At 42.2% G+C, this 27,492-nt stretch overlaps 1 protein-coding gene across 3 annotated transcripts; it reads right to left on the bottom strand.

Annotated features, from left to right (window-relative positions):
• Positions 1 to 2,104: 2,104 nt before the first annotated feature.
• On the bottom strand, positions 2,105 to 25,884 carry LOC110123281 (cytochrome P450 2J2-like). Of its 3 annotated transcripts, XM_070468083.1 has the most exons (9): positions 25,594 to 25,884; positions 19,542 to 19,704; positions 16,977 to 17,126; positions 16,437 to 16,597; positions 13,682 to 13,858; positions 11,824 to 11,965; positions 11,289 to 11,476; positions 8,450 to 8,588; positions 2,105 to 2,617 (listed from the first exon to the last, which is right to left on the bottom strand). In XM_070468083.1, exons 1-9 carry the CDS (start codon positions 25,801 to 25,803, stop codon positions 2,439 to 2,441), a joined length of 1,509 nt encoding a protein of 502 aa, XP_070324184.1. In that variant the 5' UTR covers positions 25,804 to 25,884; the 3' UTR covers positions 2,105 to 2,438. The 3 variants fall into 3 exon arrangements, with proteins under 3 accessions (XP_070324184.1, XP_070324186.1, XP_070324185.1); XM_070468085.1 differs by lacking the exon at positions 8,450 to 8,588; XM_070468084.1 differs by lacking the exon at positions 13,682 to 13,858.
• Between the last annotated feature and the right edge of the window lie 1,608 nt (positions 25,885 to 27,492).

Raw genomic sequence — 27,492 nt, 5'->3', positions numbered from 1 at the left:
AAAGTGGTGGCAGGGGAATACATATGGGACAAAGGAACAAGATAAAATCACAGAAGAACCAAGTGATGTAGAGACAGGCAGCCTACCTGAGAAAAAGTTCAGAGTAATGAGCGTAAAGGTGATCAAAGAACTCAGGAAGAGAATGTATGCACATTCTCACATTCAGAGTGAGAACTTAGAGATTTAAAAAATACTTAGAAAATATAAAGAACAAAAAAGCAGAGTTGAAGAATATAATAACTGAAGTGAAAAATAACACTACAAGGAATGAATAGTTGGCCAGATGATGCTAAAGAATGGATCAGTGAGCTGTAAGACAGAGTAGTGGAAATCACTGCTATGGAACAGAATAAAGAAGAGCAATTTAAGAGACCTCTGGGACAACATCAACGGTAATATTCACATTATAGTGGTCCCATAAGGGTAACAGAAGAGAGAAAGAACCTCAGAAAATATTTTAAAAGATAATAACTGAAAATATTCCCTAGCCTGGGAAAGCAAACAGTCAACAAGTTCAGAAATTCCAGAGAGTCCTATACAGGGTTAACTCAAGGAGGAACACACACACACACACACACATTGTAATCAAAATTTAAAAAAAAAAGGGGGGGGGAATATTAAGAGCAACAGGGGGAAAAGCAACAAATAAAATACAAGGAAATTCCCATAAAATCATCAGTTGATTTTTCAGCAGAAACTACAGGTCAGAAGGGAGTGGCATGTTATATTTAAGGTGATGAGAGGGGAAAACCTGCAACCAAGGATACTCAGAAAGGCTCAGGTTCAGATTTAATGGAGAAATCAAAAGCAAAGTTCAAAAGAATTCAGCACCAAACTAACTTTACAGCAAATCCTAAAAGAACTTCTGTAGGCAGAATAAAAAGACAACAAATAGAAACAATTAAAGTATGGTAAAGGCAAACAGAGTAAACATCGAAAACTATCCAATCCTAAACTGGTGGGTAGGTTAAAAGACTAAGATAGTAAAAAAAAAAAAAAAAAAGTTCATGATTGGGCTTCCCTGGTAGCTCAGCTGGTAAAGAATCCGCCTGCAAAGCGGGAGACCTGAGTTCGATCCCTGGGTTGGGAAGATGCCCTGAAGAAACAAAAGGCTACCCACTCCGGTATTCTGGCCTGGAGAATTCCCTGGATTGCACAGTCCATGGGGTTGCAAAGATTTGGACACAACTGAGTGACCTTCACAAGGGAGTAAAATCACTTGCATCCACAAAAAGCAGTGTAGAGATACACAAGCAATTAGATGTAAAACATGATACAAAAACAGGAGGGGAAGAGAGTACAAATGCACGGTGTTTAAAATGCATTTGGAATTAAGAGATCAGCAAGCAATATATATGATTGCTCTAAGTTCATAATCTACAGCTATATCGATTGCTATACAAAAACTTTATGGTAATGTGTGTGTGTGTTAATCGCTCCGTCGTGTCCGACTCTTTGCGACCCCACAGACTGTGGCCTGCCAGGCTCCTCTGTCCATGGATGGTAATGGCAAAGCAAAAATTTATCATAGATATACACATTTAAAAAAAGGTTCTTCCTATAACACACACTGCAAAATGCTCATCAATTGTGTTAAGGCTGGGACCACTTAATCAAAAGCTGACAATCAGTTTTCAAGAAAAGATCACACCCACCACATCATTAACCCAAGATGGGGCTTGGGAATAAATACCCAAGAGGGGATTTAAGGTAAAGAGGCACACAAAAGACAGAAAACTTCCACATTTGTTCCCCAAAGCTGCCTTCCAGGTTTAGTTTATTTTGGTCACCTTCCTCTTGGCTCTGGTGTCCAAGGCCAAGGCAGTGTTTCCTTGGGTAAACCAGAGAAATTGCTTCTCCATAGAACCCTGTTTGTCAATCAGGAATTTATCTGCCCTGCTGACTTACCAGGGGCCAGTCTAAGGGAGAAGCAGGATAAGCTTGCTCAGTGCTACCAAGTGTGAGGGCCTTTCTGGCCTAGGTCAGTAGCTGCCCCAGGGTCCAACTTCTAACTCTTAACACCATTTGGCACCACTTTGACCCAGGCCATCTCAACAGGCCAGAAGCAAGTCCTCGTCTAAGGAAGGACACAGAAGGAGGCAGATCAGAGCTGTGACTTTTATGATGTGCTTTATGATTTCCAAACCATTTAAAATCCATTCTTTCCTCTGATATTTACAGCAATTTTTCCTTTAGAGAGGGAATCATTGTCCACTTTAAATCTTCTGGATGAAAATGGAATCACTCACAATGTAACTTGTTTCTTCAAGGTCCCACTGGAGACAGTAAAGCTTGAAAGCAGTTTCCTCTGTGTCTGATTCCTATGATCTGTCCTAGAGGCACTGGATGCTGTTCCTTCACTTCTGAGCAGGCCCTGTGCCTTGAGGGGGGAAGGCCTATTCTTCTTGCTTTCTTTCACTCTCCCCGCCCCAACAACTTCAGCCTCGAGGAACAGCACAGAGCCTGTGGCTGACTGGGGCAAGGGTCAAGCTAACCCTGAACTTCAGGCTCAAATTCTCATTCTCTGGCGGCCTAAAGGTAAAGTTTTGCAGAAGTGAGGTAAAAAAAATAAACAACTCAGTCCTGGCCAACTGTTCTCCAAGGCACATCCGCTTTCCTGAAAGACAAAAATATGAGTTACCTGTTTAGGTGGTCTGCGCCAGCAAGGACGGAAATCTTCCACCATGTCTTGCAAAACCTGAGCCAAGGGCAGGCCTGCCTGGCCCTGGGCCTCTATGTACTTAGCTTAGTTGATCACAACCACCTGGGTTAACAGAAGCCCTCCAAGCTCATTCCACAATCACACACTCAGTGCCTTCAGGGGTCAGACAGGTGAGCAAGGGTGAAGGTGCAGGGTACAGATGAAACAAGTGAGGGCCAAGGTTCACCTATAAATGTGGCCGCGCCAAAAGTCTTAGAAAAATCCATTATCAAAGGGCAAAAGCAGACAAAAGCAAAACTCTGTGTTTATCTCTTTCAATTTTCAAGAAAATTGTTGAAAAGAAAAAGAAAGTATGTGTCAAAGCAGGTTTCTCAAGTATGAGGCACCTTTTCCCTGTGCCAAGTTTCCCTCCTTCATGACTGGCAACCTCCCTGCCAGGGCTCCCCGTGCAGGGCCGACCCCATCTCATCCCAGCTGTGCATCAGCTGCTTCAGGCTTCCCCCAGCACCACCCCCCATCCCGCTTCATGATGCCCTCTGCCCCGACTTGGGCTACAACACCCCACGCTGGTCTCTACCATCATCTCTCTTGGGGGTGTTTTAATAACTTACTTTCTCCCTAAGTAATACATGTTTAACTGCAAAAATGAAAAAAAAAGTAAAAAGTATTAAGACATTAAAAGATGTTTGTAATCCCAAATCCAGAAAAAACCCTTGTTAACATTTGACACAGTTCCTCACTATCTCTGTAAAGATTCTCTTGCACACTGTCACTGACATACCCTCTGTAGTCAATTCTGGGTGTAACTTTTGCTACTTTGTATTTCCCAGTGCAATTACAGTTGTGCTTCTTTGAGCTCAGCTATAAGAATCAGCCTGCAATGTAGGAGAGACAGGAGACATAAGTGATGCAAGTTCGACCTCTGGGTGGGGAAGGTCCCCTGGAGAAGAAAATGGCAATCCACTGGAGTATTCTTGCCTGGGATATCCCATGGACAGAGGAGCCTGTCAGGTTACAGTCCATGGGGTCGCAAGAGTTGGACATGACTTAGTGATTAAATAAGTTGTTGAGGAAATAAGATTAGAGAATATCTGCAAATGTATTTAATAAATAAAAATATGCTTCAGAATTATGTAATTTTTATATAATTGTGCCTGTGTTTCTTACCACTACATGTCTAATAATCTCTGCTCCCCTCATTCTGATCTCTTACCCATTGCTAATAGAAAAGTGGGGAAATTGGCTAAAATTGCAGCAAATGAGGAAATTTGTTCAAACTGCCCCATAAGCTATTTTGGAAATACCCAGGATTCTCCTAGAAGAATCCAGGTATTGGGATAAAGTTGGACCCATAGAGTCAGGATCCAGGGTTACAGTATTTATTACATCAGTAACCAGCTCTGGGCTCTGAGTAAATAGATTATTCTCCCTGATCTAAACAGTTCTTTCTTGCCAAGCTTGTGAAATAATTTCTTTGTGAACTATACTGTATGGCTGGTCAATGATACCAGTAAAACAGGAAATATGAATTTGATTTATAAATCATGAAAAGGAGGGCTACCTTATTTCAAGGCTTCATCCTGGAAACGTGGACCTTCTCTTTGGTGCTTGCACTAACTGGAAATCACTGACTAATCAGGTCAGTTACCCCACTAGAAATGAGAGAATTGACCTAGAGTTTTTGAGAAACATCTCTCTATCTTATCTCCATGATTCAGTGATGTTTTTGAAAATTGAGGACTCAGCCTCTTGCCTTTCATGAATATGCCTGCTGTTTTGTTGAATCAAAAGAGAAGAACTTAAATGAAGATAAGAAAATAAGTTTGCAATAATACCTTTGTCATCTGCCCTGACTGTTAGTGGCTCAGTTGTGTCCAACTCTTTGTGATCCCATGGACTGTAGCCCACCAGACTCCACTGTCCAGGGGATTCTCCAGGCAAGAATACTGGAGTGGGTCGCCATGCCCTTCTCCAGGAGATCTTCCCGACCCAGGGATCAAATCCAGGTCTACCACATTGAAGGTGGATTCTTTTCCATACGTGCCACCAGGGACTGTGTGTCTATCCTAATTCCACATCTGATCACCTTTCCAAGAGAAGGGAGGCAGCTCTCCACACCCCATTCCTTTTTAAAGAAGCTTTCTTAACAAAGTGCTGGATCAAGAATGAGGCAAAGAAATGGTGCCCCAAAGACAGGAGTATGCTGGGAGTAAACTTGACAGCAGTGTTGACATTTTAAGTCAGTGGATTTTTCTAGTTTCTATTTCCTGTTCTGTTTAGCTAGCCTTCATTTAGTCACAGCTGAGGGAATCCCCAAACTGTTTGCTTTGTCTGAATCAGTCTTCTCGGGCAGAAAGACAGGTAGATCAGTTGATTGCAACACTGGCTCCAATCTCCCCCTTTTCCCTGAACCTACATCACTGGCAATGTGACTTCATGGCTCTTCCATAAAAACTGTGATATTTTCCCTTCCCCTTGAACTGGGGCTCACAGTATGACCTGCATGGACACAGGAATGCAGTGGGAGTGATGGTCGCCAGTTCCCAGCCTGGCCCTTGGGAGGTACTGTGTGCTTTCTTCCCTCCTGCGGTCTTATCCTCCACATGTACACCAGCTAGGCTAGTCTGCTGGAGGAGGAAACTTGGAAAAGAGTCCTATTGTCCCAGCTGAGGTCATCCTAGATCAGCCTTCAGCCAACTGACCTCCCAAATGGGCAAGAAAGCCCAGCTAAGAAACATGAAGCCCTCAGCTCAACTGTAGACTTGTGAGCAATAATATACACTTATTGTTTTAAGTCACTGAGTTTTCTATCTTTGTAATGTTGCAACATAACAATAGATACATATGCTCTAAACTTGGTGAATCTTTAAATGGAATGGTCGTTAAGTAGGAAAATGAATAACGTTCTAATTATGTTAGCAAGAGCACTAGATTAGAACTTACTATATAACCAACAAGGACCTACTACAGAGCACAGGGAACTATGCTCAATATTTTGTAATGGTGACTCCACTGGTAAAGCGTCTGCCTGCAATGCGGGAGACCTGGGTTTGATCCCTGTGTCAGGAAGATCCCCTGGAGAAGGAAATGGCAACCCACCTCAGTACTCTTGCCTGGAAAATTCTATGGACGGAGGAGCCTGGTAGGCTACAGTCCATGGGGTCACAAAGAATCAGATATGACTGACCGACTTTGCTCTCTTTATACAGGCAAAAAACCTAGAAAGCAAAGATGTATATATGTATGTATAATGAATCCGTTTGCAGTACACCTGAAACTAATACAATATTGTAAATCAACTATACTTCAACAAAAATTTAAAAAGAGAACCAGAAACTTGAGTCTTTGGCCCTTTTATGCAGATTCCTTGGGCACATGACCTTGGATGAGGAAAAACTTTCTCTTAATTCTTACTTCCTTTCACTGAGAAAGGAGCTAGTAATTGCTTTCCCAACTTAATAGCTGGGTTGCTTTAAGTATAAAATAAAATAATTTGCTTGCAAATGAAATATGTAATTAAAAGGACGTGTTACAACTCTCAGTAACAACAACAATTAAACAGTGAAGCAAGAATAAGTATAATAGTTAAAATAAAACAGCTGAAACGTGTACTATGATGGGAAATATAAAGCTTTGCACACAGGAAGACTGGAAGGTTTTCCTACATCGTGTCTGTTTTCATATTAGAAAGTTACTTGTCCAGCGTGAGCAAAGGTAGCATAGAACCAGAGGAAGAAAGACACAAAGAGACACAGATGTACAGAACAGAATTTTGGACTCTGTGGGAGAAGGCGAGGGTGGGATGTTTTGAGAGAACAGCATCAAAACATGTATATTATCTAGGGTGAAACAGATCACCAGCCCAGGTTGGATGCATGAGACAAGTGCTCGGGCCTGGTGCATTGGGAAGACCCAGAGGGATCGGGTGGAGAGGGAGGTGGGACAGGGGATCGTGATGGAGAATACATGTAAATCCATGGCTGATTCATGTCAATGTATGACAAAACCCACTACAATATTGTAAAGTAGTTAGCCTCCAACTAATAAAAATAAATGAAAAAACAACAACAAAAAAAGAAAGACACAGAAGATCTAATCAGACTGAGTTCAGATACTTGCAGGACAGTGTTCTAAAGCAGGAAAGCCTGGGCTGTGAATCACTCCTACATGGGTTCAAATTCCAGTCCCTCCCTTTCTGTGCCTTTGTGGCACGATCAGCAAAACTATACTGTTATAGAAAGTCAATCTATATTTAATTTAACTTAATGATAAGAAAAGGAGAAGGAAATGGCAACCCACTCCAGTATTCTTGCCTGGAGAATCACATGGACAGAGGAGCCTGGTGGGCTGCAGTCCATAGGGTCGCACAGAGTCGGACACGACTGAAGTGACTTAGCATGCATGCCTCCATGCATGCATTGGAGAAGGAAATGGCAACCCACTCCAGTATTCTTGCCTGGAGAATCCCAGGGACAGAGGAGCCTAGTAGGCTGCCATCTATGGGGACACAGAGAGTTGGACACGACTGAAGTGACTTAGCAGCAGCAGGAGCAATGATAAGAAAACTGTTATGAATTTCAAGTGTTAACTTACTGTAGCATTTAGTTACTTTTTTGGGGAGACACTGCTAGGAACAGCACAGGCTTTTGTATTTGATAAACCTGGTCAACCCTGAGTTCTAGTTGTGTCCCGTGAGCTTTAAGACTGTAGATCCCATAGGTGGCCCTGCTAAGCTCCACTTTTGAGCCTTATCCCCAGTGTGGTGATTGGAATTTGAACCTTGTAACGTTAAACTAGAACACATGGTCCATGAGAGTTGCACTGTTTTTTTTTCTCTACCTAATCATTGTCATATTCACAGGGTTGCATAATTGAGACATAACAGGTGCTCAGGAAACATTTATAGATATAAGGACTTAGGAAACAATTTGAAATGATCTCAGCAACATAACTAACTCTTTATCTGGTATACAAAAAGAATTTTTCTTACTCATTTCACAATATTATGAGTAAAACACCCAACTGCACCCAACTGGCTGGCTGAGAAACAAGAAAGAAAGAGTTTTCTTTGCATTCTCATTCATATTTCAAGTTTTGCACCACATCAATATATCACCTAGATTTGTAAAGGGTGGTTGTTGTTCAGTCACTAAGTTGTGTCTGACTCTTTGCGACCCCACATACTGCAGTACACCAGGCTTCCCTGTCTTTCACTATCTCTGGGAGTTTGCTCAAACTCACGTCCCTTGAGTCGGTGATGCTTATGTAATCATCTCATTTAAAAAGGCAAAAGGACCTCTTCAGGAAGAACTTAACAGAGTAGAATCTCATCTACTTAAGTCCATGGTACTTAGAATCACTTGTGATGCCCACAATGCTAAGGAAACAGCCTCCCCCATCCCTTTCTCAGCAATTAGCTTTATGTTTTTGTGAGTGGGAGGCCCTAAAAAGATCTCAGAACATTTAAAGCTCAATAGAGATGGTGAGTGTCCAATCTTCTTTGTGAGTAACAGGCAGAGGCTAAACTCCTATCCCCAAGTTTCTGGGGAGAGAACAACTTGAAGGTGAAATCTCCATCAGAGTCAAGCCAGGGCTTAGGAAGTAAGGGCATGAGTCTTGGTCATGTACAGCCTAGGGAACCCTGAGATGCAAACAACTGCAAGAGTGAGTCATGCTGGGCAGGGCTATCTGGAGACATTCCAACTAAAGCAAAGCATCACAAGCACAAGAGTAGGGAAAGGCAGAGAGAGGAACTCGATCCCCATGCTCCTATTTCTTGTTACTCACCTATTGAAAAAGGCATAAAGGATTCCCTTTTCTTAAACTGTCCATTCTCCAGAAAATGCTCTGGATTGAAGGTGTCAGGGGTGGCCCACTCTGCGGGGTCTTTGTGCAGTGCAGTCAGGTTAGTCATGACCATGGTGCCCTGGAGAAGACAGAAGTGACTCATGCAAGACATCATTCAACACATGTGTGCAGAGGGGCGGCAGTCCCCCGGGCTCTCACGGCCTGGGGTCCAGGGCTGACAGCATCCTGAACTCCCTCAGCCTCCCCAGCTCACCACCTTCTGAGGCCAACCATGCTCTCTGCCACGGGACAGCTTACACTGGTGGACTGAAACTGTCTGCTGGGAACTTTATCAGGGAAGTGTGACTACTCGAGTGCAGAATGGATCTCTTCAGGCACTTGTCAGTGTAGAACTTGGGAGGGAAGGTGTATGCATCAGTAAGAGAATAATGTGACAGTGGGCAGGCAGTTCTGGACCAAAATCAACCCAGTTGCTCAGTGACATGGCAGCTTCTCCAACATGAAAAGTGTATCATTCATCTAAGATTCTCCAACTCCCTTCCCTTCATTATCCAGCACATTCCACAGAAGATTTAATGATAGAATCAGGTCACCCAGTGGAAGGAACCACTGTCCTTCCCGGTACACAGCAAGAAACCCAGGAGTCCTCCTTAGTGTCTCCCTTTCCCTCATTCTGTTTGCATCCCATCCTTCAACCAGGCTGGTCAATTTTCCTTGAAATTCCTCTTGATTCTATCACCTCCATGTTATGTCCTCCACTTCCTGGTCCAAGGTACCACCTTGGTTGTCCACACTCCTACAGTAGGCCTAACTACAACTCTATATCCTCTCCCCCCTTCAAAGTGCTTTACACACAGAAGGCAGAGTTAGCTTTGGACATGATTTGGTTATGTCACTGCTATCCACCCACTACATCTGGCACTTGATGGATACACTCCAATATTTCCCAGCACTCCTATATTAAGGACACATCACCTGCCTTCTATCTGAGTCACGGTCCTTTTGCTTGCACTCCCACTATATCAAGCCTCTTTCAGTTTCTCGGTCATACCACTTGTTCCCATACCTTTCTGCATGGTGGCCTCTGGGATCCTCACTAGACCTGCTGGTGCCAGGGTATTTGTCCCAGCCATGAGCCCTAGTTGCCCCTTGCCTCTGCAGGAGACCTTCCAATATTAGTAGGTAGGTCTGATCCAGTCTCTTATGAAGTCACTGCTATTTTTCCCTGGGTGCTAGTGTGCATATGACCCAAGAGTGGAGTTGATGTTCCTCCAGCGCTGTGGAAATCCTCCAATCAAAAGCTGCTGGCATTCAAAGCCAGATTCCTGGGGGCTCCTCCTCCTGTTGCCAGACTCCCAGGCTGGGAAGACTGCTTGGAGCTCAGGATTTTCACTCTTGTGGGCAGAATTTCTATACTGTAATTGTTTTCCAGTTGCAAGTTCCCCACCCAGGGATTTGTTCTAGTCCTCACAGAATACTACATCAGAAAAAAAAATCTTGCAGAACCAGTCTGTTGAGCTCGGATGGTTCTCTGGAGCTAATTGAATTGCTATGAATATGTGAAGATCACCTGTAATATCATTTAGACCTCAGACTTCACCCATAAAATGGTCAATCAGCAAGAAACTAGTAAATGCAATCGCTGCAGGAATCACTGCTTCTCCTAGGGCTGCAGGGACCATGACCAAGGTGAGCCCAAAGGGGCTCTTTTCTTCCAGTTTTGCCTTGAGATCAACACCAGGTTCAATACACAGAAGGACTCAGATTGGAATGGATCCACAGAAATAGACCAAGGTGGCGAGAAAGCAAGGTACTGTATATCTACACTGTCCAGGTAAGACACTATCCGGCAGAGGACAGCTGTTTGCTGAGATCCTAGGAGTGATGGGCAGAGAGAGAGCAGGACTGCCTTTGTGAGGAAAGGGAATTTAACAGGGCCCTGCTGAGAACAGCTGCAGGAAGACTCTTGGAAACAAGTCAAATGAAGCAACTCCGGTGCGAGAACATGGTGTAGTACAAAAAAGATGAACCTGGGCATCAGAACACTTCTAGTTCTTTAACCCAACTCTTGTTGGGATCTTTGTAGCCAAGGGATCTTATACAAGATCAAACAGCTCTGAGCCTTGAAGTAAATTTGTAAAATGAGAATGATTGAGAATTAAGACATTTTGAAAGAATCTGTATAGTTCATAGTACATAACCGCTCCTTAAAAAGCATTCATTAGTTCTCTCCTTTTGTGATATTTAATGTGCACAGACTTGTGCACTACCTCTTGTGAGGTAGTCCCATCAAGGGACTGTAAGTCAAGGCAATACCTGTGGGGATATTACCTTAGAAACATCTGTTTAATGTGATGGCCCAGGAGGTCTCAACTCTCCCTCATATTTTAACATTCTATAGCCCCAGGATTGTGAAGCAGAATTTTCCAAAAATAAATCTGGCAAGTCACTATCCTATCAGAAGCCCTCCCATGACAAAGAAAAGGACTTCATGGCAAAGGCTGACGGAGAATTGCTGCCTGCACATCACTTAGTAAAAAAATAAGAAATCTCACAGCAGAGAAAATTCAGCCTTTGCCTGAACGTGCTTGACGTAGGAATTTCTGTTCTCCTTCAGAACACCAATTACCATTGATTTGATAATGTTCTGAAGACCCCACATGAAGAAAAATATCCAGTATTAGGTCAGTAATTATATCTCTCTCTCCCCATTGAAGTGTTTCGCTAAGACAAGAAAACACGTCACTTGTCCAGGTGACAATCCCACCATTTAAAATATGAGCTTGGGGACCTGAGGCTACGAGTGGGGCCTTATTACCTTGGGCAGGTGGTATCCGGCCAGGGTGGTGTCCACTGCCACCTCCCGGGGCACGTTCAGAGGGATGATGTTCCCCATTCGCAGCACCTCGTGGATGACAGCGTTGGTGTAGGGCATGGACTCTCGCGCGGCTGTGCTTGGCTGTTGCGATTGGCCGAGCACCCTGTCAATCTCAGCTTGGACTTTTTCTGAAAAAAGCAGAGGTGGTTCTAGTATTCTGTTTTTCCATAACTCTCCTTGAGTCTGGTTGAGTTAAGGAATGAAATAACCAGCATCAAAATGACTATCTTAGGCTCTCCAGACTAGCTTCTCAGGGAGGTGTGAGAGTGGGAAGTGGGCCCTGGTGTGAGACAAATTAGGTGGAAAACTCTTGCTCAACAACATTCCTGCTGCGAGTTCCTAAAGCTGTGTGAGCCTCAGGTTCCTCTTATTAGTGAGGGTGAACCAACTTTCCCTTTAGGAATACTGAGACATAGATGAACTAATTTATGGAAGCATACTGACCTGGCCGAGGCCCATCCACTAATGAGCTCACCTTGGATTTCGGGGTTCAGGGCCATGTAGAGCAGCCCCCAGCGCAGGGTGGTTGAAGTTGTCTCTGTTCCAGCAAAGAAGAGGTCCAGGGTGTTGTAGATGAGGTTTTCTTCACAGAAACTTGAAGCAGCATCGCCCTTATGCTAGAAAATACAGCGATTATTGGTTTATCCAGATGGTTCTTAGTTGCCACAACATAGGAGGACTTCACCCTAGAGAGAACATGGAGAGGAGAGATTCCCCTAAGAGAAATGACTTTTCCTTTGACCATCTCAGCAGGCAGAGGCTTATTATTGCAGTATCATTAGCATCTTCCTGCCCCAAGTGTTGGAATCTCTTGTCACCTTGGATGGGTGAAATTTGAGACATCCTCTTTACTTCCACATTTTGGGAGAATCTATTATTATATTGGAAATAGAATAATATTTGCATTCCAATATTAGCCACACCTCTCACTATATGTACAACTTGACCAAGTTACTAAACCTCTCAAACACTCTGTGTTCAATATTCACTCCTCAATTGGCATTATGAACTATGTGAGATGGAAAGGTCATATAAGAAATCCTCAACAAATGTTTGTACTGATACCATAAAGAATAAAATGAATTTCTCTAAAGTACAATTCTCACCATTCCCCATTAACATCCTCCTTAGGTTAAACTTCTCTGATTCCAACAATCATTCCTCATGGCACTCCAGCATCTTCACCACTTTGCTATAGGAGCTTCAATGTGTCAGTGTTCCTCTGTGTGCCTGCACACCTTATAACAAATGAAGTCTCCTCCTCTCAGGAGGAATCAATACTTCTGTTAATGGTATAACAGTAAGGTGAAATAAGAGAGGAGACAGAAAAAAAAAAAATTCACCATTCTTTCAACTCTGTGAGATGGAAAGGTCATATAAGAAATCCTCAACAAGTTGAAAAGTTGAAAATGAGTCAAAAATAATGACACTGATGCAATGATGAGTATTAACCTCAGGGCTTAATATGTTAAAGGACCTATATTCAATTTGGCCTTTTCCCTGCATCTCACAAACAACATTTGAAAGTGCATGAAATAGGGAGGAGGGAGGAAGGCAAAAGTCCTCCACTTGAGACTAACCTTTGGCATCTGACTCAGCTTCACTTATACTCTGCGCTGGGGAACTGGGGAAGGGGTAGGGGACTGGACATTGGTACAAGTAATAATGAAACAATGCTTCTTTTCCCTATTGTGTACAGGTCTTTCAGATATGGGTAGAGGATAGAAATAGACTATCAAAAGGCAGTATATGTGGGCTTTCCAAAGACCTCAAGCTGAATACTCTTAAACCAATATCTTTGTTTCAAATGTATCATCAATTCTGAGCCAATGATATTTCTATACTCTGAAATAGTGTCTCTATTTTTCCAACCTTGTGCTAGGCTGAATAATGACCCACAAAAATGTCCATGTCCTAATCTCTGGAACGGGTAAATGTTTTTTGACAGATGGAACTTCGTAGATATCATGAAATTAAGGATCTTGATATGGATTATCCTAGCGTGCCCATTGTAATCAGAAGAGGAGACAAGGAGCAAATTAAGAGAGGACGTGAGGACAGTGGAAAAGAAGACATTACATCAATGGCTTTGAAGACTGAGGAAAGGGGCATGAGTTCAGGGGTACAGGCAGCCTCTAGATGCTGGAAAAGCCCATCAGTGGATTCTGCCCTAGAGCCTCAAAAGAGCCAGCCTGCCCCAACCTTGACTTGATAAATGTTGGTGTTTTAAGCCACCAAGTTTGTGGTGATCTCTGACAGCAGCAATAAGATATCAGAATCACCTCATTTGCTCTTTAAGAACACTACTCAGGAAAACACTTAGGTTCCTTCACCTTTTCTATTTCCTGGAGATAAGCATCAATGAAGTCTCTTGCTTCAGCAGGATTCCGGTCTCTCTTGTGGTTTTCAATCATTTTGGCAACAAACATTTTCAGTTTCTCCAAATTACTAAAGAGGGTTTGGTGCGGACCCGGAAGGAAATTCATTATCCTTGGAAAGACATTGTAGAGCTGATGGAGAAAACAAGAGAGTCATGGAGACAAGGAGGTACCCGTTTTCCACTTTTGAAGACAAGGAAACCATTGTATCTCTATATGTATTTTCTTTGCTTACATTAACCCTTGGAGTCACCCTTGACTCATCTTCTCTGTCACACCCCTCTTCTTTCCCCTCTGGCAAAGCATTTCAACACTCCATCCAAAATAGAACCATTTTCAGACCACTTCTCAGTAGTCCGTCTGTTTGTCATTCTAGGACAAAGCCCCAGCATTTCTTACCTAGATGCTTTAAGGCCTCCCAGCAATTTCCCTGATTCTCTCCTCAACCCCTTTCCCAGTCTATTTTCCACTGAGCCACCAGAGAGATCATTTAACAGTTTAATCAGATCATCCCACTATTTATCTTTCAATCCTGCAAAGATTTTCCATGACATTTAGACAAATTCTACATCACTCTCCTGGCCTGGAGCTCTACAGGAGCTGGCCTCTTCCACGCCTGTCCCCTCTTCTGCTATCACTCACTGCCATCTTACTCTTAGTCCAGCTCCATTGGTCTCTGTGACAACATCAAGAATGACAATGTTTAGTCTTTTCCATTCACTATTCCTTCAATGAAGATTGGTCTTCCTCTGGAATTTGTATAATCCTAGCCTTTTATTTCATTCAGGTTGGCTCTTGCTTGGAGATATCTTACCTGATAATCCTATAATGCAGTACTTCTGGAACCTCTTCCCATTCCCTTATTTTATATTTTTTCATTACATTTTCCTCTAATATGTGTGTATGTATCTTTGTGTATGAAACATCTCTTTCTAGCTAGCTAGTTAGTTATGTTAAACATAGATATGTGTTTATCTATCTTACCATTATGATGTATTCTTCATGTGGATAAGACATTTTTAATAAAATTAAGTGTATTTTGGATATATTTTCCCTAAAAATATCTGGTAGAAAACAGATAGCCCAACATAATGGAAAATTGCCTAGACTTAAAATGAAACATACATGCCTTTGAATATTAGCTCTACTGCTTTCTAGCTATAAGGCTTTGGGAGTAATAATAATGGTAATAATGACAATAATGAAGATGATGATGTAATTTGTCCGGGCTTAGTATAATCTGCTGCCACTGGGGCACCAGGGTTATTTTCGTCACTCAATCACATGAGATCTATTCCACACTTAACACACAGCCAGTGGATCACTATGTGAATATGCTTAAGCATTCCCATATCTACTTGCATACTTTAGGATGCTCCATTTCATCTTTAAAGGATTGTTGTAAAAATTGACTGAAATAAAGTATATTCAATTGTCAGTCATACCGCCTGATCTATTTTGGGTCTCTCTCTGAAAAATGCATATTACCCCCTGCCTCACTGCCTCATCCAACCTTCTTCAAATTCCTTCTCAGGAATTTCTTTTCCCTGGGAATAGTCAACACATGCTCACTGTGGTCCCAGACTTCCTAAGTTCTGTCTTAATAGTAAGGAATAAAATGGAATTACTGAATGGAGGGGTTACCATGATTAGAAGTGACAATAAGAAATGTTGTTCAAAAATAATACTGATAATAATCATAGTAGCTTACACTCATTATGTCCATTTTCTGTGCCAGGATTCAAGCTAACTGCTTTATTAGGTTAGGTGAGATGGGTTCAAAAATCTCCAGGCAATGTTACTTGTTAAAAATGATTTCAAGTAAATCCTCCTTTACATACACAAGGGTTTACCCCAACACTTAGGGCTGATTTTCCCCTAACAGTGCCTTCCAAATAAACAAGAGGGGCTGAGAGACCAAGCAGATGAGCAGAGCTTTTGACAGACTTAAAACCCTAGCAGGACAAAAGGAGACAGCAGGGACTACCAAGGACAGGGTGAGGGTTGAATACCTTAAATCAATATCCTAGAAATTTAGAAAACTGGTAGTAACAAGTGTGGATGGGCATGAAAATAGACCAACAGTTGGAAACCATTAAGGATATTTACATACAGGTGCATATGCAAGAGAAATGAGTGGATGTGTCCACATGAACAATAAAACAGGAATGTTCATGGCAGTTTTATTCATAACATCCTCAAATTAGAAATCCCTCATATGTTCAATAAATCTGCAAGCATTATTCAAGAGAATAACAATCAGTGGCACCTGCATGCAGAGGAAAACTACACAGAGTAAATTAGAAGACCCAATAAATAAATTTCAAAACAATGAGCTGAGTTAGAGCCAGGCACAGAAGCATACATCTGAGGATCACAGAGGTGTGGGACTAGGGAGGGACATGGACAGAAGGGACTCAATAGTGATGGCAGTATTCTGTTTTTTAAGGAAAAGAATGTAGTGTATACCTGTAAGTCATGTAAAGTACTATACTTTACACAAATGTTAGTAATGTTATTTATCAATAGTAAATATTTGACAATATTATAAAAATCATTAAAGTCAACAGATTGATTTCAAACAAGTTTGTGCCGAAGTCAATTTCAAAAGGTTATCTTTTAGCTACAAAGGAAAGGAAGACCCCATCTAATCTGTGACGGACATCAGCCTAATGTCTTTATGAAAGATAGGAGGTGACAACTGCCTCACCTGGCAGCACACTGATGTCTGCAGATTTAAGATCTCATCCAGCAGCCTCAGCAGCTCCTGGAACTGATCATCCTGGTAATCAAATCGCTCCCCGAAGGTGATGGAGCAAATAATATTGGAAACGGCATTGTTGATTGTGAAGTGAGGGTCAAAAGGCTGTCCTGGAGGAAGAAGAAGAGATGGAGCCTTCAGATAGGATTGTTTCTATTTTACAGAGATTCCACTCTGTGTGACATATGACACACCGACTACAGAACCACCTCTGAGACTGTGACCCCAGGGTCTGACACTGGGCAAGTACTTAGTCAATGCATGGGAAGTCAAACTGATGACCAGGACTTAAAACCAATATGTTTACTACCCATCTTTTTCTTAATTCATGAGCCCCATGAGGAGGACAGGTCATGGATAGCTGTTCCCTGTTATCCCCTCAGCACCCTACACAATTCTGGGCTCAGGAAAGGCAGGTAGGCACTGATGAACATCTGGTTAATGGATATATGAGCCACGGTCCCTGCACCTGTCCTATGACATGCTCACCATTCTCCTCTCTTATCGTCTGGATGAGGTAGGAGGCCTCCTCCTGAATGCGTTCCTCTAAGCTCTTCTTTCCTAAACCAAAGTTCCTAAGAGTTGTCAGGGCAAATCTTCTTTGTTCCTTCCATATGTGGCCACTGGACATGATCAAGCCTGGGAAAAGAAAGCCAACATTATGCAAAAAAGCCAACAAGACCTGTGATGTATCAGAAGGAAGAAAAAGGGCTTTAAGGTACTTGAAACTATTCAGAGAAACAGTCCCTAAGCAAGGCTTGAATTTACTGATTGCTTGCAATTCTGTGCACATTAGCATTTTTAATGCATTCTGGGATTTAGAACTCACAGAAACTCTGATGAAATTATTAATGTTAAACCAGCCCCCCAGTTTTTTGATGAGAAGAATGAGGCACAGGAGATGAAAGTACAATCTGCAAAGTTACAGAGTTGGAGCTGCAGAACAGGCATTCATTTTCAAGTCAGCCTGACTCCAATGCCCATGCTTTTATTACTGCTCACATACTATATTTAAGTATATGCTACATCCTAAGCATGCACTAATGGACTAGACAAAATAAAAACTCATAAGGAGAAAGTGTTTAAATATCTTTACAAGATAGATGAATCACCCAAGAAAACAAAGAATTTGAATGGTGTGCAGAAAGAAAATCACAGGCAAAAGATAAAAAATCCATCATGAGGGGTGCAGAGAACTTCATTTATTTTATAACACAGGGGAGACCACCACCCTCTCAATTCTTCATTCCAGTACACTCTTCCACTCCTTCTAATATCTCCCTTTCACTTCCACCACCTTAGTGAAGTGGCCCTCCCTGCTGTTCAGTCCAGGATCCTTTTCAGCCTCATGTTGATGTGTCAACAGCAGGAGATGCTTTTTTCTTGAAACAGTCTTTTCCAGCAGTGCTCAGGACACCATGCTCTCCAGACTTTTCTGCTAATTCTCTGACTTCACAGAAATCATCATACCTTCAGTTAACTTATCTCCTATCAAATTTTGAAATGATGGACCTTTTCAAGCTTGGGTCAAAGCCTCTTCTCTGTTACACTTATCCTCCATTTCTGCAAAATCTCATCAACTCCAAATATTTCAAATGACAACTACTAATGTGACCATCTATATCTGTGCCTCAGCTCCAGACACATAACCAATTGTCTACTTCACTCTCTTGGCTTTATACTCAGCACATTCATGATTTTATTCATGATTTGCTCCTTACAAATCCCTACCCAGGCCAGCCAACACCTTGTCCTTCTCCATATCCTCCTTCTTTCCTTTACGTACTCACTTGGGTGTCTGCCTCATCCTCCCTCTGTCTAGGTCATCACGTCCTATTGGATATGCCTCCTGAATAGCTTAAATCCATGTATTTTCACAATCAGTTTCCTGGTCTAACCTACTGAATTGCTATTTCTTGACACCTCCCTAGTCCAGGCGACCACCTTCTCTCACCTGAAAGGCTACAATAGTCTCTTACTCCCTTTATTCCATTCTTTACATTACAGTAGAGAAGCCTTTAAAATGTAGCATGTAAATACAATGATTTCTTTTTCTACTTCAACCATTGTTACTAGGTTGCTAGGTTAAAAGCAACTATTGTTACTAGGATAAAAGCAACATCCTTAAACATGAACTCTTTCTGGCCAAACTTAGCATCTTCATCTTCATTTAATTATCTCCATTTAATCTCTGTTCTTCTCACACTGGACACCTTTCAATTCCTCAGTTCACTGTCCTCCTTTCCACCTAAGAAACTTTTCATATTCTATTCCCTCTGGCGGATTGCTTCTTCACTTTATTACTTGTCATTTACTTACAATAGCTTTTCCTGAGTCTTAGGACCAGACTCAATACCCGTATTAAGGGAATCTGCTCTTAACTTCATAACACTGAGGCATTAAATTATAGCTTACTTCATACTGTTTTTCTTAAGAGCATGTAGATTACAGAAAAATAAAAAATCTTTTCTGTTCTACTCACTACTCTGTCACTGGTGCCTAGTCTCGCTACGTTCACATGGCATGGTAAATGAATGTAAAATAATGGGTAAACGATTTCAAAGCAGAATTGAGAAATACCTGAAAAAAATGGTGTCTTTTTAGAAGTATAGATTTAAGTTATTCATTTAGATTTTTGAAAATGTAAGTTTATTTAGTGACCATTCTAAGTATTCATGCCAAACTCTTTTAACATAGATAGAAGGCTTGAGATACCTTTGGGGCACAGCCTTAATAATAGAGCATAAGGAACTGGAGGCAAGAAGGGAATCACTTAATCAACAGGAACAAGCTGATCCACATCCATTTTCTAGATGAAGAGATCTGAGTGGGAAAGCAGAAAGAGAACCTGAGGATGCATTGCCTTTTCTCTGCTTAAACAACACATCACATCACTGAGTGATGAGGATACTTATGTATCAAAGCATCCAGAGTGAGTTCATGCAAGTGATGGCACTTAGGTTCCTTATGAGGAGCCTGGTCCCTGGGGTTGTTGGAGATACTTTCACAGACAGCAAGAATATCAAACATATGCTTACCAATGTAAGAGCTTACCTTTATTGTTTATGACATGCTCTTGCAGAGGCATTACAGGGCGGTTGGAAAAGTTTTGGCCTTGGTTGACAAGTGCTTCTTTAATTAAGGGTAATCCAGTTACAAGAACAGAAGGAAATGTACCAAAATCCAAGCTAAAAACATTGCCATATTTCTTCACAAACTGAAAAATAGTAGAAGAGTCACAGTTATACATGCACATGTCTGTGTGTCCTGGAATGGAGGGTATGTAGAGCTGTGGGAGACTATATTGAGGGGAATCTCTCTCTCTCTCTCTCTCTCTCTCTGTGTGTACCTGGGGCTGTTGGAAATATTTCTGCCTGTTTTCATTTCAATCCACTACAGGACACAGACATTCATTATAAATACTCATCCATATGTTCATCATACTTGGATTGAGTGAGCATATGTATCCTGAGAGTAAGGCATAAAAATACAATAAAATAAGCAAAGTCTCTAACCTCAAGCATTTTTGAGTCTAGTGAAGGGAGAGAATTCAGCCCATGTGACTCACCAGAGAAGGCAGAGATGTGTTTAGTGAATGTCTGGGGTAAAAAGCATGGACTTCATAGTAAATCATATCTGTTTAACCACAAGATAGTGTCCCCTACATCAAGTTCTATGTGGCAAAAAATTCATTACAGGGCTAGGACCAGTCATAGACAAGAGCTCACTAGCTGGAGCCATGTAAACTCTATGGTTGGCTAGCTGTGAGATCGGGAAAGTTGTTTCATTTTCTTGGATCCTTGCTCCCCAGCTCTAAGAGGGAGAAAATTATTTTTCGCTTCCAGTTCATGGAGGGGTAATTCCCTGGCTGTCCAGTGGTCAGGACTTGGACTTTCAGTGCCATGGACACAGGTTTAATCCTGGATGGGGAGCTAAAATCTCACAAGCAGGGCAGTGTGCTCTCTACACCCCCTGAAAAAGGGGGAAAAGTTTCTGTGAGGAAGAGTGAGAACAACAATGGGAAAGGCAGTTTGTTTTCTGATACTGGCAGACAGCCACTCTAGACTCTGGGGAATGAATGGGCTCCGTGAGCAAAGCAGCACAGGTGCAGGTGCTCACGGGGGCGGACAGGAGAGAGCAAAGGGCTGATGGGCAGGAGGAAGGCGCTGGGGGCCACAGACAACCACACCCACCGGGAGCCACGATAACCACCTTCCACCTTTTGTCTCATTTCCCTCACACCACCCTATGGCAGTGTGTATTCCCTACTAGGGAAGCTAGACCAAGTTTATCTTTTTCTGACTGTACCACACAGCTGCGGGCGCTTAGTTCCCTGAATAGGGATTGAACTCATGCCTCCTGCAATGGAAGCGCATTTTCTTAACCACTCGTCCATCCACCCTATGGCAGTAATGATATTATTCATGTTTTGGTAAGGAAAATGAGTCATGGAGAAGTAACTTAGCCAAGGTGACAGAGATATATGGGCCTGGAGGTATTTGTGAGATTTAAGGACAAAGACATAAAGCTGAAATAGCACTGGGAACTTAGAGTTTACTGGATGTGACAGCGATAAACTGAGGATGAGAGCAATGGGGCAGCGAGAGGAGAGAAAGAGTGCGAGTGGAAGGAAGAGTGTCTGGGTGTGTCACACACACATAAGGGTCCTGGGGCTAGGATAGGTTCCTGGAAAGAACCACTCACTTGTGTAGGGAGATGGGATACAAGGCCGGAAACGTACTATGAGCTAGACCAAGAATGTCTTAATGTCAAGTGAAACACTTTGTATCTTGTTTTGTTTGCAGTTAAAAATTGAATAGGAGAGGTAAGGTGAGTGCTTAGTACTTGGATTTTGAAGGCATACAAATCCCTTTGTATCCAGCTGCCACTGGATATTTTCTATGTGATACTTGGTCAAGTTATTTAACTTCTCTCTGTCTCAGTCTCCAAATATATAAAATGAGGGCTCTTACAAATTCTCATCTTTAGGATTCTGGGGTTAGCAATCATAATACTAAGGTTAATAATAAAATTATATATTTTTATTGATGTGTTTGGGAGTGTATTTTAGCAAAAGATTTCTTGTAAGATATTGACAAATAAATGGAGGGGAAGTGACCAGAGAGTGTATGAAGGGAGCCCATGCAGCAATCACGCCAGAGAAGTGATGCCTCATTTGCAATCAAAAACTTTTTTTTTTCTTGAATTTGTTACTATAAATGTTTGAAGAGAGGGGGAGGGAGTTAGATATATAAACTGAGCATCAACTGTATGCTAGGCACCCTGGCAGTAAGCTGATAATCCTAACTAATTTGGTTCTTATAACAACTCTATAATGTATGCCCAGTTTTCAGAAAAAGAGGCACAGAGATATAGTGCATAGCTGATGGGCATAAAGTAGGACTGTTTCTAATTTGCTCTGTATGTCTCATCCTTAAAGAAAGCATGGGCACATTCTCTCTCTCTTCTGCTGAGTGATGGAACTCCCTAATGATTAACTGGTCACATTATCCTCACTTAATTTCACGTGAATCCAATGGGACGTGAGTAGTGTTGACGTGTGCATCTTCTGGGTCGTGTTCTTAAAAGAAAGTTGCTTCTCACCACCTCTCACTTTCCCCTTTTCATGGCACAGAACTTACACATGACACTGTTGCAGGACCAGAGCAACAAGACAGAAGCACTGTAGTTTTAGATGATCTTGTGAAGCAAAGCAGTCTTCCTACCCTGGTCTTCCTGCCTACATCTCAACTTACTTGTGAGAGACAAATAAATTTCAATCTTTTTTACATCACTGTATTTTGGAATCTTTTTGTTACAAGCAACTCTATATAAACCCTCACAGTGCATTTAACCACCTTATCTACCATTTTCCCTTCTTAGTCCAATAAGAAATCTTTCTTATTCACATAAATGTTCTATAATAAGCCAGACAGATATGGTAGAGAATGTTGAGAAAATGGGGGGGAAATCATGATAAACAAATCAGCCCATTTCTTCACTGCCTTCTTATTTTGTTTTAGCTCACGTCGCTTCTCCAGTTTAAAATCTCCTGTCCACTTTACTCCACAGAGCCACTTGCCTCTGTTCAAGTCCAGCCAAATTTATTTCAACATTCTATGGAGGGTATCCCCACAGATTCCCATTCACAATGAACCCACCTAATGACATCTCATTTGGTTACCAAAAATTTATACCACACATTTCACCATATACTCTTCTTGTATTACACCTGTCATATGATAAGCACTTCCTAAATGCCTGTTGGATAAGTGCAACCCTGAACAAATCAATTATCTGCTAACTATATCAAGAAAAGTCAAGTAGCATAAGTAGAGACCAGATTAAGATTCAAGTCCTTCTTTGGCCATTTTCAGTGTTGAGTAACCTAGGCAAATCACTTAGCTTTCAGTTTCCTTAGCCTTAAAATGGAGAAACAACCTCAGATGATACAATAAGCTGAGCATGCATAGCACGTAAACTTTAGAGCAAAGACTTAAAGCACCAAACAAAGAAATGTACTAAAAACACTACAGTTAAATTAGAAAGGAATTCTTAAAAATGTTCAAGTGACCCACAGGAAGACCAGAGAGGAGAAACAGAGGAACAAAAAAACAGAGTGAAAAATAGAAAGTGAACAGTAAAATGGCATGGTTTAGTGTTCACACATCAAAGTGAAAGTCTCTCAATCCTGTCCAACTCTTTGTGACTCCATGGACTATACAGTCCATGGAATTCTCCAGGCCAGAATACCGGAGTGGGTAGCCTTTCCCTTCTCCAGGGGATCTTCCTGATCCAGGCATCGAACCAGGGTCTCCAGCATTGCAAGAGAGCTGAGCTACCAGGGAATTCCTCAGACATCAAAAGTTACACTAAATACAAATGATCTAGATTCACCAATTAAAAGAGATATTAGCACAATGAAAAAATGACCCACCTATATGTTCTATATAAAAGCTCATTTCAAGTATAATCATATAAGTAGGTTAAAAGTGAACGAATGGAGAAGCATATAGTATGCAAATCCTAATTAAAAGAGAGCTGGTGTGGCTCTTTTATATCAGATAACATTCAGGCAAAGAAAATCATCAGGGATAAAGAAGAACACGTAATAACTAAACAGCCAATTCACCAAGATAACGTAACAATTTTAATGTGCGTGAGCCAAATAAAAAGAGCTGCCAAATAAAAACTATCAGAACTGATTTGACACATAATTAAACTTCTAATTACAGTTGGAAACTTTAACATGCCTCTCCTAATAATTGACAGAATTAGCAGATAAAAAGTCAACAAAGGTATAGAAGCACTAAACAATACACTCACCTCTTCAAGTCTATCTGATATATAGTACAGAATGCTCCAACAACAACAGCAGAAGACATTATTTCAAGTATGCATGGACTCCATTTTAGGTCATAAAACCAATCTTTATATATCTGTTCAAAGTTGAAATACAGTATATATCCTCTGACCCCAATGAATGCCAACTGTAAATCATTAACAGAAAGAAATCAGGAAGATCTTCCAAAACTTGGAAATTAAACAGCACAATTCTTAAAGAAAGGCACAGGCTTAGAATCTTGGCATCTTAGCTTTAAAATTCTATATACTCATCCTATCACTTAGTGCAACCAATTGGCTGTTTCTCCCAGAAAATGATGAAGCCATCTCCATCTGAACTTGAGTTTGTAATATAGGCTTGTGTTGAAAGTGCTCCAGGAATTTCTAGGGAACTAGAACTATTCTTTTTTGAGCACCAACTATAAGCTATTTTAACACTGAGCATTCCTTTTATTTAATCATCACAACCACTTACCACAGTGTTGTCAGTCAGGAAGGTGCCTGTGCTGAGAGGCAGGGAGGCAGTTGGTTCTTGAGACAGTGTTGAGTGATTAAGTGAATTTTAAGGAATTCAGAATGGCCACAGTTAGGGAGCCTTGATGGGAGATGACTATAAAGTGGAAAGAGGCTACAAGAAGGGATCCATGTGGCTCCCTAAGGAATATGAACTCTGGGAAGCAGCAGAAAGCACTAAGAAAATCTAGGCAGAGGATGACATTTTTAAATGAATACTTTAGTGAGAGTGAATTGCAGGTGGAGGAACCTGAAGATGAGGAACCTGAAGATGAGGAACTCTGTCCTTGTGTGGATGGAAGAAATGTAGTTGAAAAATCGTGAGTATTTAGGTAGGGATGGCTCAGCAGGTAGAGTCCACCTGCAGTGCAGGAGGCAAAGGAGACTCGGGTTCGATCCCCAGTTCTGAAGATCCCCTGAAGGAAATGGCAACCCACTCCAGTATTATTGCCTGAAAAGAATCTCATGGACAGAGGACACTGGTGCACTACAGTCTATGGGATTACAAAGAGTTGGATATGACTGAGCGACTAAACACATGCACACACATCCTCATTTTACATATGGAAAACGGAACCTCCAAGAGGGGAAGTATAGCATTCACCCCTACCCACATCAAGAATAAAATTATTGAAAAGACAAGTGATCATACTATAAATAGAATGTCCCAGTAGTATGTAACCAGACACAACAAAATGACTTTATTTTATTATTATTTTTTGAAATGACTTTAAAACATGTGTCGTCACACTCCAGACTAATAAAAGAAACAGAAGAGACAAAGAATCACTTGGTCAGTCAAAAACATTTAGTGAGCATACAGAGGGGATTCTGAACCATATTCTATCCAAGGATCCCTGACATGAGAGAAAATACGCAGATATTTAAGCTCCTGGAAGTATGTGAGGCTTCAGATGAGAGCTACAGTTCAATATTTACACTTTTTTCCATCAGCTATATGGATCAAGAAACACTTTTTGTTTTGTACAATAAACCTTCAGCCCCTACCTCCCCCAAAGCAGATCGTGTCGGGACACTGAAATAGTAAACAGTTAACAATAGTTCACCCCTAGAAAGCGCAGCTGGAATCATTCCGGTTGATGGTGAGGACAGAGAAGCTCAAAGCAGGGTGTACCCGGTTCCCGATTTAGCTTCAGAAACCCCCATGCTCCGGTCCTCGGTACCCGGAATGGCCCTTGTCCTGCAGGTAGAGTCAGGTCGCGGTTCTGACACCTTCACCCAGTCCTACCTGCTGAAGCGTCAGGTGCACCTTCTCAGGGTCCAGCTGGAACGAATTGCCTACAAAGGGCAGGCCCGCAGGCCCTGGCGGGAAGTTTTTTGGACGCCGCCTCTTGAGGAAATCAGCAAAGATGAGAAAAGCGGCAGCCCCCAGGAGGAGAGTGCCAGGACGGAGAGCCGCCCAGAGGGCCGCCGCCAGGGAGCCCAGTACCTCCAACATGGCTGCGATGTCTTGTCCCTTTTCTGTGCTCTGAGCGGCAAAAGTCCCCGAGGCTCTGTGCCTCTGGGCTCTCAGCCGTGTTCCCAGGCCCCGCCCCATCCTACTGTCTCACCCCGCCCTTCCCTCCTCCCACCACTGCTCTTCCCTTCCCCCAGAGCTCAGCTAAGCCCCACCCCTGGCTCCATGTGGCACCTGGTCCACCGTACCTCTCCTCGTTCTTCCTGAGGTCCTGCCTCCTCCTCCCCTCGCCCCAACTTTCCCCCACCTGTATCTGTCCTTCTCTGGGCTGGAGCCCAGCCTGCCTGCTACCCACTAGATGTCAGGCATGGGTTTCCCTGGAGAACGTACTTGGATCTGAGAAAAGGCTAGGCTGGGAGGTTTCTTGTGTCCACTGAAAGAATACTCACAACCTAAACATGGAGAGCTATGTTTTACTCCATGAGAAGTTTAGGACTTCAAGTTAGTTCAGTTCATTTCAGTTGCTCAGTCGTGTCCGACTCTTTGTGACCCCATGGACTGCAGCATGCCAGGCCTCCCTGTCCATCACCAGCACCCGAAACTTGCTCATATCATGTCCATTGAGTCGTTGATGCAATCCAAGCATCTCATCCTCTGCCATCCCCTTCTCCTCCTTCCTTTAATCTTTCCCAGCATAAGGGTCTTGTCCAAGGAGTTAATTCTTCACATCAGGTGGCCAAAGTATTGGAGTTTCAGCTTCAGCATCAGTCCTTCCAATGAATATTCAGGACTGATTTCCTTTAGGATTGACTGGTTGGATCTCCTTGTAGTCCAAGGGACTCTCAAGTCTTCTCCAACACCACAGTTCAAAAGAATCAATTCTTTGGAGCTCTGCTTTCTTTATAGTCCATCTCTTACATCCATATATGACTGCTGGAAAAACCATAGCTTTGACTAGACGAACCTTTGTCAGCAAAGTAATGTCTCTGCTTCTTAATATGCTGTCTAGGTTGGTCATAGCTTTTCTTCCAAGGAGCAAGCATCTTTTAATTTCACGGCTGCAGTCACCAGCTAGGGTGGCAGCATTTCAAGTAACAGTAAGAGAACTGCTCAGAGGAGGTGGTGGGGGGACAGGTAGTCTGAATGGCAAAAGATTATTGTTAATTAAACTAAAACCAGATATCTTAAGGAATTTAGCACTTTTCTATATATGGGAAGATGCAAGAATCTGGGCTCACTGAAATGATTCCTTTGATAGGCACCTCACCTATCTGGGGCCAGTGTCCTGTGTCATCACATCCTGAGTTTTCTCAGGCCTCAACATAGGGAGTAGCTGCAGTCTGGTGGCTCCTCGGTGGCAGGTATTCTTTCTTTCCTGAGTTCCCTCAAGGATCATCAGCTCACCATCCGCAGTTACTGCGATCGCTGATGACTTTGACGTACTTTGTTTACTAATGCAACAGGAAATATTCCAATTCTCGTTTATTGTTTTGTTCTATTTAGAGAGTCTGTCCTTCTGAGACCAAGGGTGTACTAAGGTTTATGGTTTCATTGCATCTCAGAGAGCTCCACAGACACTTGAGCTTTGTGTTTTTCAGTCACCTTCTCACCAAAGGATTGGAGCCCAGCCAACAATGGAACCGGACATTTCTTGTGAGGTACTCTCTAACAAGAGACTGAACTCTTCTCTTTATGTAAATTACTTCAGTGACAAAATTATGCAGATGCATT

The sequence above is a fragment of the Odocoileus virginianus genome, chromosome 5, assembly GCF_023699985.2.
Source record: "Odocoileus virginianus isolate 20LAN1187 ecotype Illinois chromosome 5, Ovbor_1.2, whole genome shotgun sequence".
Classification (NCBI taxonomy): Eukaryota; Metazoa; Chordata; class Mammalia; order Artiodactyla; family Cervidae; genus Odocoileus; species Odocoileus virginianus.
This window is presented reverse-complemented; position numbering and strand designations above follow the sequence as displayed.